This window comes from Rhinichthys klamathensis, unplaced genomic scaffold (assembly GCF_029890125.1).
Source record: "Rhinichthys klamathensis goyatoka isolate OS25496 unplaced genomic scaffold, OSU_Roscu_1.1 h1tg000641l_1, whole genome shotgun sequence".
In the NCBI taxonomy this organism is placed as follows: domain Eukaryota; kingdom Metazoa; phylum Chordata; class Actinopteri; order Cypriniformes; family Leuciscidae; genus Rhinichthys; species Rhinichthys klamathensis.
In genome coordinates, this window is record NW_026607087.1 from 62,501 (window position 1) to 74,461 (window position 11,961).

The 11,961-nt window shown below is 48.3% G+C and overlaps 1 protein-coding gene across 1 annotated transcript in view; it reads right to left on the reverse strand.

The window, feature by feature from the left end:
• The window catches only part of tomm20b (translocase of outer mitochondrial membrane 20b), an 8,022-nt gene extending 5,416 nt beyond the window's left edge, over window positions 1-2,606 (reverse strand). The window contains exon 1 of the mRNA XM_056241427.1: window positions 2,361-2,606. Within this exon, the coding sequence (XP_056097402.1) occupies window positions 2,361-2,484 (124 nt within the window). The 5' untranslated portion in view covers window positions 2,485-2,606. The remainder of the gene's footprint in view (window positions 1-2,360) is intronic.
• Window positions 2,607-11,961: the final 9,355 nt, after the last annotated feature.

An 11,961-nucleotide genomic window follows, 5' to 3' on the forward strand; every position in this document is an offset into this window, starting at 1 on the left:
TACATTACAGACAGACAGATATATATATATATATAGTCAGTCAGACAGACAGACAGACAAACAGATAGCAGAAAGACAGATATATAGTCAGACAGACAGACATATATAGTCAGACAGACAGACAGACAGACAGATATATATAGTCAAATAGACAGACAGACAGATATATAGACAAATAGACAGACAGACAGTCAGATATGTATAGTCAGACAGACAGATTTATATATAGACAGACATATAGTCAGACAGACAGATATATATAGTCAGACAGACAGACAGACATATAGTCAGACAGACAGACATATATAACGTTAGTCAGACAGACAGTCAGACAGACATATAGTCAGACAGACAGACAGATATATATAGTCAGATAGACAGACAGACAGTTAGACATATATAGTCAGACAGACTGACAGACAGACATATATAGTCAGACAGACAGACAGATACATATAGTCAGACAGACAGACATATATAGTCAGACAGACAGACATATATAGTCAGACAGACAGACAGACATATATAGTCAGATAGACAGACAGACATATATAGTCAGATAGACAGACAGTCAGACAGACAGACATATATAGTCAGACAGACTGACACAGACATATATAGTCAGACAGACAGATTTATATATAGACAGACAGACATACACTCACCGGCCACTTTATTAGGTACACCTGTCCAACTGCTCGTTAACACTTAATTTCTAAGCAGCCAATCACATGGCGGCAACTCAGTGCATTTAGGCATGTAGACATGGTCAAGACAATCTCCTGCAGTTCAAACCAAGCATCAGTATGGGGAAGAAAGGTGATTTGAGTGACTTTGAACGTGGCATGATTGTTGGTGCCAGAAGGGCTGGTCTGAGTATTTCAGAAACTGCTAATCTACTGGGATTTTCACGCACAACCATCTCTAGGGTTTACAGAGAATGGTCCGAAAAAGAAAAAACATCCAGTGAGCGGCAGTTCTGTGGGCGGAAATGCCTTGTTGATGCCAGAGGTCAGAGGAGAATGGCCAGACTGGTTCGAGCTGATAGAAGGGCAACAGTGACTGAAATAACCACTCGTTACAACCGAGGTATTCAGCAAAGCATTTGTGAAGCCACAACACGCACAACCTTGAGGCGGATGGGCTACAACAGCAGAAGACTCCACCGGGTACCACTCATCTCCACTACAAATAGGAAAAAGAGGCTACAATTTGCAAGAGCTCACCAAAATTGAACAGTTGAAGACTGGAAAAATGTTGCCTGGTCTGATGAGTCTCGATTTCTGTTGAGACATTCAGATGTTAGAGTCAGAATTTGGCGTAAACAGAATGAGAACATGGAACCATCATGCCTTGTTACCACTGTGCAGGCTGGTGGTGGTGGTGTAATGGTGTGGGGGATGTTTTCCTGGCACACTTTAGGCCCCTTAGTGCCAATTGGGCATCGTTTAAATGCCACGGCCTACCTGAGCATTGTTTCTGACCATGTCCATCCCTTTATGGCCACCATGTACCCATCCTCTGATGGCTACTTCCACCATGTCACAAAGCTCTAATCATTTCAAATTGGTTTCTTGAACATGACAATGAGTTCACTGTACTAAAATGGCCTCCACAGTCACCAGATCTCAACCCAATAGAGCATCTTTGGGATGTGGTGGAACGGGAGATTCGCATCATGGATGTGCAGCCGACAAATCTGCGGCAACTGTGTGATGCCATCATGTGAATATGGACCAAACTCCCTGAGGAATGCTTCCAGCACCTTGTTGAATCTATGCCACGAAGAATTGAGGCAGTTCTGAAGGCAAAAGGGGGTCCAACCCGTTACTAGCATGGGGTACCTAATAAAGTGGCCGGTGAGTGTATATAGTCAGTCAGACAGACAGACATATAGTCAGACAGACAGACATATATAACGTTAGTCAGACAGACAGTCAGACAGACATATAGTCAGACAGACAGACAGATATATATAGTCAGATAGACAGACAGACAGTTAGACATATATAGTCAGACAGACTGACAGACTGACAGACTGACAGACAGACATGTATAGTCAGACAGACAGACAGATACATATAGTCAGACAGACAGACATATATAGACAGACATATATAGTCAGACAGACAGACAGACAGACAGACAGACATATATAGTCAGATAGACAGACAGACAGACAGACATATATAGTCAGATAGATAGACAGACAGTCAGACAGACAGACATATATAGTCAGACAGACTGACACAGACATATATAGTCAGACAGACAGATTTATATATAGACAGACAGACATATATAGTCAGTCAGACAGACAGATATATATAGTCAGATAGATAGAGATCAGCTGCTCTCACGTTCTCGGAGTTTGTTCTGGTAGTTTGGATCACTCCGCCTCTTTCTGTCGAAATAAACACAGTAACCGACGAACAGCGCCGCGCCCAAACCCGCCGCGATCCTGGAGCTACTGGCGCCCATCATGACGAGAGAAACACACGACACGAGAGAAACACACCGGGGGAATAATGACGATAATAATAACACAGATCAGACTGACTGCATGACCCTCACGGAGCCACACGAGGAAGGACCCCGATTACGTCAGAGCCCGTGACAGATGAGCGGCCGCGGACTGCGCCTGATCACAAATGCACAAACACACTCGCGAACAATTTATTCAATCGCGTATGGAGATAAAATAAGGCGAGAGCATTAAACCTTCCTCTAGAAAAGGAAATTATTTAAAAAATCTACAGGTTGGAACAATTACGCCCTCGATTTAAACAGCAGATGGCAGTGAAGATCCACCGCAGAATAATATCAGAAACAAACGTGATCTGATGCCGTTTTAGTTGTTCCACTTTTTGTTTAAATACATTTCTTTCATTCATCTTTCAGAATTAATTAATGTATTTATAAACATATTCGTTTATCTTTTTTAAATTCGTTAAATTTGTTTCGTTAAACAGTTGTTTTCTATGTGAATATAGTAAAGTTTAATTTATTCCCTTAATTTATATCCTCTTAAATGTATTACTTTAAGTTCAGTGTGTGTGTGTGTGTGTGTGTGTGTGTGTGTGTGTGTGTGTGTGTGTGTGTGTGTGTGTGTGTGTGTGAGTGTGTGTGTGTGTGTATGAGTGTGTGAGTGAAGTGTGTGTGTGTGTGTGTGTGTGTGTGTGTGTGTGTGTGTGTGTGTGTGTGTGTGTGTGTGTGTGTGTGTGTATGAGTGTGTGAGTGAAGTGTGTGTGTGTGTGTGTGTGTGTGTGTGTGTGTGTGTGTGTGTGTGTGTTCAGTAGGGGTCACTGCTGCATCACACTCCAAAAACACACTCACACTGAATGAAAGATCATAACACCAGAAAATCGGATGTATATTTGCTTGATAGTTTAATGTCACTCTATTTACTCGACTCTTAACTACATAATTACTCACTTTTATGCTTTTGGCAGATGCTTTCTGTAGTAAGTGTGTAGTGTGTAGTGTGCAGTGTGTACTGTATTGTGTACTGTAGTGTGTAGAGTGCACTGTAGTGTGTACTGTAGTGTGCAGTGTGTAGAGTGTACTGTGTTGTGTACTGTAGTGTGTAGAGTGTACTGTAGTGTGTACTGTAGTGTGCAGTGTGTAGAGTGTACTGTGTTGTGTACTGTAGTGTGTAGTGTACTGTGGTGTGTACTGTAGTGTGTAGAGTGTACTGTAGTGTGTACTGTAGTGTGTAGAGTGTACTGTAGAGTGTACTGTAGTGTGTACTGTAGTGTGTAGTGTGTGTAGTGTGTACTGTAGTGTGTGTAGTGTGTACTGCAGTGTGTACTGTAGTGTGTAGTGTGTGTAGTGTGTACTGTAGTGTGTACTGTATGCTGGTGTCCCAGTGTGGCGTCAGTGACTCGCACCTGCTGTAGTGTGTACTGCAGTGTGTACTGTAGTGTGTAGTGTGTGTAGTGTGTACTGTAGTGTGTAGTGTGTGTAGTGTGTACTGCAGTGTGTACTGTAGTGTGTAGTGTGTGTAGTGTGTACTGTAGTGTGTACTGTATGCTGGTGTCCCAGTGTGGCGTCAGTGACTCGCACCTGCTGTAGTGTGTACTGTAGTGTGTAGTGTGTGTAGTGTGTGCAGTGTGTAGTGTGTGTAGTGTGTGCTGTAGTGTGTAGTGTGTGTAGTGTGTGTAGTGTGTACTGCAGTGTGTACTGTGTGTAGTGTGTACTGTAGTGTGTAGTGTGTGTAGTGTGTACTGTAGTGTGTACTGTATGCTGGTGTCCCAGTGTGGCGTCAGTGACTCGCACCTGCTGTAGTGTGTACTGTAGTGTGTACTGTAGTGTGTAGTGTGTACTGTAGTGTGTACTGTATGCTGGTGTCCCAGTGTGGCGTCAGTGACTCGCACCTGCTGTAGTGTGTACTGTAGTGTGTAGTGTGTGTAGTGTGTGCAGTGTGTAGTGTGTGTAGTGTGTACTGCAGTGTGTACTGTAGTGTGTAGTGTGTGCTGTAGTGTGTAGTGTGTGTAGTGTGTGTAGTGTGTACTGCAGTGTGTACTGTGTGTAGTGTGTACTGTAGTGTGTACTGTATGCTGGTGTCCCAGTGTGGCGTCAGTGACTCGCACCTGCTGTAGTGTGTACTGTAGTGTGTACTGTAGTGTGTAGTGTGTGTAGTGTGTACTGTAGTGTGTACTGTATGCTGGTGTCCCAGTGTGGCGTCAGTGACTCGCACCTGCTGTAGTGTGTACTGTAGTGTGTACTGTAGTGTGTAGTGTGTGTAGTGTGTACTGTAGTGTGTACTGTATGCTGGTGTCCCAGTGTGGCGTCAGTGACTCGCACCTGCTGTAGTGTGTACTGTAGTGTGTGTAGTGTGTACTGCAGTGTGTACTGTAGTGTGTAGTGTGTGTAGTGTGTACTGTAGTGTGTACTGTATGCTGGTGTCCCAGTGTGGCGTCAGTGACTCGCACCTGCTGTAGTGTGTACTGTAGTGTGTACTGTAGTGTGTAGTGTGTGTAGTGTGTACTGTAGTGTGTACTGTATGCTGGTGTCCCAGTGTGGCGTCAGTGACTCGCACCTGCTGTAGTGTGTACTGCAGTGTGTACTGTAGTGTGTAGTGTGTGTAGTGTGTAGTGTGTAGTGTGTAGTGTGTGTAGTGTGTAGTGTGTGTAGTGTGTGCAGTGTGTACTCTTGGCTCGGCTCGGCTGCAGATGGCCTGGACTGAAGCTCCGCACTGGATCTGATTAAAGCCTTTGAGAAGAGACCGGCATTGATCATGTCGAGCTGCATCCGAGAATACCAATTACACCCTTTGAACTGCCTTTAAATTATATCAGCATCCAATAATTACTCGTCCATGAGTCGCCATCATCGGGAGCAGCGTCCTCTTCCCTGCCCACGGCTCCGGAGCTGCCGTCAGTGTCTCACGGGGACTCGCCGCCACTGGAACGGCGGAGCGAAGCTCTTTTTACAGTAGGATTTTACATTTTTTATTTTACTATTATTATTTTATTCATAAAATATTATTTCAAAGAAAAAATATTGTAAACTGTTATTGCTCTTTTACAGCTTCCACAAAACATACCTGTTAATATGGTCAATTTTACAATATTATTGTCAAATGTTTTTTTATATATACACACATTAATATTGTGCATCCGGAGAATATTCATAGCGCTTCACTTTTTGCACTACACAACTCCTGCACTACACAACTCCTGCACTCCACAACTCCTGCACTACACAACCCCTGCACTACACAACTCCTGCACTCCACAACTCCTGCACTACACAACTCCTGCACTCCACAACTCCTGCACTACACAACTCCTGCACTACACAACCCCTGCACTACACAACTCCTGCACTCCACAACTCCTGCACTACACAACCCCTGCACTACACAACCCCTGCACTACACAACTCCTGCACTACACAACCCCTGCACTACACAACCCCTGCACTACACAACTCCTGCACTACACAACCCCTGCACTACACAACCCCTGCACTACACAACTCCTGCACTACACAACTCCTGCACTACACAACCCCTGCACTACACAACTCCTGCACTACACAACTCCTGAACTACACAACTCCTGCACTACACAACCCCTGCACTACACAACCCCTGCACTACACAACTCCTGCACTACACAACTCCTGCACTACACAACTCCTGAACTACACAACTCCTGCACTACACAACCCCTGCACTACACAACCCCTGCACTACACAACCCCTGCACTACACAACTCCTGCACTACACAACCCCTGCACTACACAACTCCTGCACTACACAACTCCTGCACTACACAACCCCTGCACTACACAACCCCTGCACTACACAACTCCTGCACTACACAACCCCTGCACTACACAACCCCTGCACTACACAACTCCTGCACTACACAACCCCTGCACTACACAACCCCTGCACTACACAACTCCTGCACTACACAACTCCTGCACTACACAACCCCTGCACTACACAACTCCTGCACTACACAACTCCTGCACTACACAACCCCTGCACTACACAACCCCTGCACTACACAACTCCTGCACTACACAACCCCTGCACTACACAACCCCTGCACTACACAACTCCTGCACTACACAACTCCTGAACTACACAACTCCTGCACTACACAACCCCTGCACTACACAACCCCTGCACTACACAACCCCTGCACTACACAACTCCTGCACTACACAACCCCTGCACTACACAACTCCTGCACTACACAACTCCTGCACTACACAACCCCTGCACTACACAACCCCTGCACTACACAACTCCTGCACTACACAACCCCTGCACTACACAACCCCTGCACTACACAACTCCTGCACTACACAACCCCTGCACTACACAACCCCTGCACTACACAACTCCTGCACTACACAACTCCTGCACTACACAACTCCTGCACTACACAACCCCTGCACTACACAACCCCTGCACTACACAACTCCTGCACTACACAACCCCTGCACTACACAACCCCTGCACTACACAACTCCTGCACTACACAACCCCTGCACTACACAACCCCTGCACTACACAACTCCTGCACTACACAACTCCTGCACTACACAACTCCTGCACTACACAACTCCTGCACTACACAACTCCTGAACTACACAACTCCTGCACTACACAACCCCTGCACTACACAACCCCTGCACTACACAACCCCTGCACTACACAACCCCTGCACTACACAACTCCTGCACTACACAACTCCTGCACTACACAACCCCTGCACTACACAACCCCTGCACTACACAACTCCTGCACTACACAACCCCTGCACTACACAACTCCTTCACTACACAACTCCTGCACTACACAACCCCTGCACTACACAACTCCTGCACTACACAACTCCTGCACTACACAACCCCTGCACTACACAACTCCTGCACTACACAACTCCTGCACTATACAACTCCTGCACTACACAACTCCTGCACTGCACAACCCCTGCACTACACAACTCCTGCACTACACAACCCCTGCACTACACAACTCCTGCACTCCACAACTCCTGCACTACACAACCCCTGCACTACACAACTCCTGCACTACACAACTCCTGCACTACACAACCCCTGCACTACACAACTCCTGCACTACACAACTCCTGCACTATACAACTCCTGCACTACACAACTCCTGCACTGCACAACCCCTGCACTACACAACTCCTGAACTACACAACTCCTGCACTACACAACCCCTGCACTACACAACCCCTGCACTACACAACTCCTGCACTACACAACTCCTGCACTATACAACTCCTGCACTACACAACTCCTGCACTGCACAACCCCTGCACTACACAACTCCTGCACTACACAACCCCTGCACTACACAACTCCTGAACTACACAACTCCTGCACTACACAACCCCTGCACTACACAACCCCTGCACTACACAACTCCTGCACTACACAACTCCTGCACTATACAACTCCTGCACTACACAACTCCTGCACTGCACAACCCCTGCACTACACAACTCCTGCACTACACAACCCCTGCACTACACAACTCCTGCACTCCACAACTCCTGCACTACACAACCCCTGCACTACACAACCCCTGCACTACACAACCCCTGCACTACACAACTCCTGCACTACACAACTCCTGCACTACACAACCCCTGCACTACACAACCCCTGCACTACACAACTCCTGCACTACACAACTCCTGCACTACACAATTCCTGCACTACACAACTCCTGCACTACACAACCCCTGCACTACACAACTCCTGCACTACACAACCCCTGCACTACACAACCCCTGCACTACACAACTCCTGCACTCCACAACTCCTGCACTACACAACTCCTGCACTACACAACCCCTGCACTACACAACTCCTGCACTACACAACTCCTGCACTACACAACCCCTGCACTACACAACCCCTGCACTACACAACTCCTGCACTACACAACTCCTGCACTACACAACTCCTGCACTACACAACCCCTGCACTCCACAACCCCTGCACTACACAACTCCTGCACTACACAACTCCTGCACTACAGCAACCCCTGCACTACACAACCCCTGCACTACACAACTCCTGCACTACACAACCCCTGCACTACACAACTCCTGCACTACACAACTCCTGCACTACACAACCCCTGCACTACACAACTCCTGCACTACACAACCCTGCACTCCACAACTCCTGCACTACACAACTCCTGCACTACACAACCCCTGCACTACACAACTCCTGCACTACACAACTCCTGCACTACACAACCCCTGCACTACACAACCCCTGCACTACACAACTCCTGCACTACACAACTCCTGCACTACACAACTCCTGCCACTACACAACCCCTGCACTCCACAACTCCCTGCACTACACAACTCCTGCACTAACACAACTCCTGCACTACACAACCCCTGCACTACACAACCCCTGCACTACACAACTCCTGCACTACACAACCCCTGCACTACACAACTCCTGCACTACACAACTCCTGCACTACACAACCCCTGCACTACACAACCCCTGCACTACACAACCCCTGCACTACACAACTCCTGCACTACACAACTCCTGCACTACACAACCCCTGCACTACACAACCCCTGCACTACAACAACTCCTGCACTACACAACTCCTGCACTACACAATTCCTGCACTACACAACTCCTGCACTACACAACCCCTGCACTACACAACTCCTGCACTACACAACCCCTGCACTACACAACCCCTGCACTACACAACTCCTGCACTCCACAACTCCTGCACTACACAACTCCTGCACTACACAACCCCTGCACTACACAACTCCTGCACTACACAACTCCTGCACTACACAACCCCTGCACTACACAACCCCTGCACTACACAACTCCTGCACTACACAACTCCTGCACTACACAACTCCTGCACTACACAACCCCTGCACTCCACAACCCCTGCACTACACAACTCCTGCACTACACAACTCCTGCACTACACAACCCCTGCACTACACAACCACCCTGCACTACACAACTCCTGCACTACACAACCCCTGCACTACACAACTCCTGCACTACACAACTCCTGCACTACACAACCCCTGCACTACACAACTCCTGCACTACACAACCCCTGCACTACACAACCCCTGCACTACACAACTCCTGCACTACACAACCCCTGCACTACACAACCCCTACACAAACCCCTGCACTACACAACTCCTGCACTCCACAACTCCTGCACTACACAACTCCTGCACTACACAACCCCTGCACTACACAACTCCTGCACTACACAACTCCTGCACTACACAACCCCTGCACTACACAACCCCTGCACTACACAACTCCTGCACTACACAACTCCTGCACTACACAACTCCTGCACTACACAACCCCTGCACTCCACAACCCCTGCACTACACAACTCCTGCACTACACAACTCCTGCACTACACAACCCCTGCACTACACAACCCCTGCACTACACAACTCCTGCACTACACAACCCCTGCACTACACAACTCCTGCACTACACAACTCCTGCACTACACAACCCCTGCACTACACAACTCCTGCACTACACAACCCCTGCACTACACAACCCCTGCACTACACAACTCCTGCACTACACAACCCCTGCACTACACAACCCCTGCACTACACAACTCCTGCACTACACAATTCCTGCACTACACAACTCCTGCACTACACAACCCCTGCACTACACAACCCCTGCACTACACAACTCCTGCACTCCACAACTCCTGCACTACACAACCCCTGCACTACACAACTCCTGCACTACTCACTACAACAACCCTGCACTACACAACTCCCTGCACTACACAACCCCTGCACTACACAACCCCTGCACTACACAACTCCTGCACTACACAACTACTGCACTCCACAACTCCTGCACTACACAACTCCTGCACTCCACAAGCTCCTGCACTACACAACTCCTGCACTACACAACTCCTGCACTACACGACTCCTGCACTCCACAACCCCTGCACTACACAACCCCTGCACTACACAACTCCTGCACTACACAACTCCTGCAAATCCTGCACCACACAACTCCTGCACTACACAACTCCTGCAAATCCTGCACTACACAACTCCTGCACTACACAACTCCTGCACTCCACAACTCCTGCACTACACAACCCCTGCACTACACAACTCCTGCACTACACAACTCCTGCACTCCACAACTCCTGGACTGCACAACTCCTGCACTACACAACTCCTGCACTCCACAACTCCTGCACTACACAACTCCTGCACTACACAACCCCTGCACTACACAACTCCTGCACTACTCAACTCCTGCACTACACAACTCCTGCTCTACACAACTCCCTGCACTACACAACTCCTGCACTACACAACTCCTGCACTACACAACCCCTGCACTACACGACTCCTGCACTACACAACTCCTGCACTACACAACTCCTGCACTACACAACTCCTGCACTACACAACTCCTGCTCTACACAACTCCTGCACTACACAACTCCTGCACTACACAACTCCTGCACTACACAACTCCTGCACTACACAACTCCTGCAACTCCTGCACTACACAACCCTGCACTACACGACTCCTGCACTACACAACTCCTGCACTACACAACTCCTGCACTACACAACTCCTGCAACTCCTGCACTACACAACTCCTGCAACTCCTGCACTACACAACTCCTGCACTACACAACTCCTGCACTACACAACTCCTGCAACTCCTGCACTACACAACTCCTGCAACTCCTGCACTACACAACTCCTGCAACTCCTGCACTACACAACTCCTGCACTACACAACTCCCGCAACTCCTGCACTACACAACTCCTGCAACTCCTCCTGCACTACACGACTCCTGCAACTCCTGCACTACACGACTCCTGCACTACACAACTCCTGCACTACACAACTCCTGCACTACACAACTCCTGCACTACACAACTCCTGCTCTACACAACTCCTGCACTACACAACTCCTGCACTACACAACTCCTGCACTACACAACTCCCTGCACTACACAACTCCTGCAAACTCCTGCACTACACAACTCCTGCACTACACAACTCCTGCAACTCCTGCACTACACAACTCCTGCAAACTCCTGCACTACACGACTCCTGCACTACACAACTCCTGCACTACACAACTCCTGCACTACACAACTCCTGCTCTACACAACTCCTGCACTACACAACTCCTGCACTACACAACTCCTGCACTACACAACTCCTGCACTACACAACTCCTGCAACTCCTGCACTACACAACTCCTGCACTACACAACTCCTGCAACTCCTGCACTACACAACCCCTGCACTACACGACTCCTGCACTACACAACTCCTGCACTACACAACTCCTGCAACTCATGCACTACACAACTCCTGCAACTCCTGCACTACACAACTCCTGCACTACACAACTCCTGCA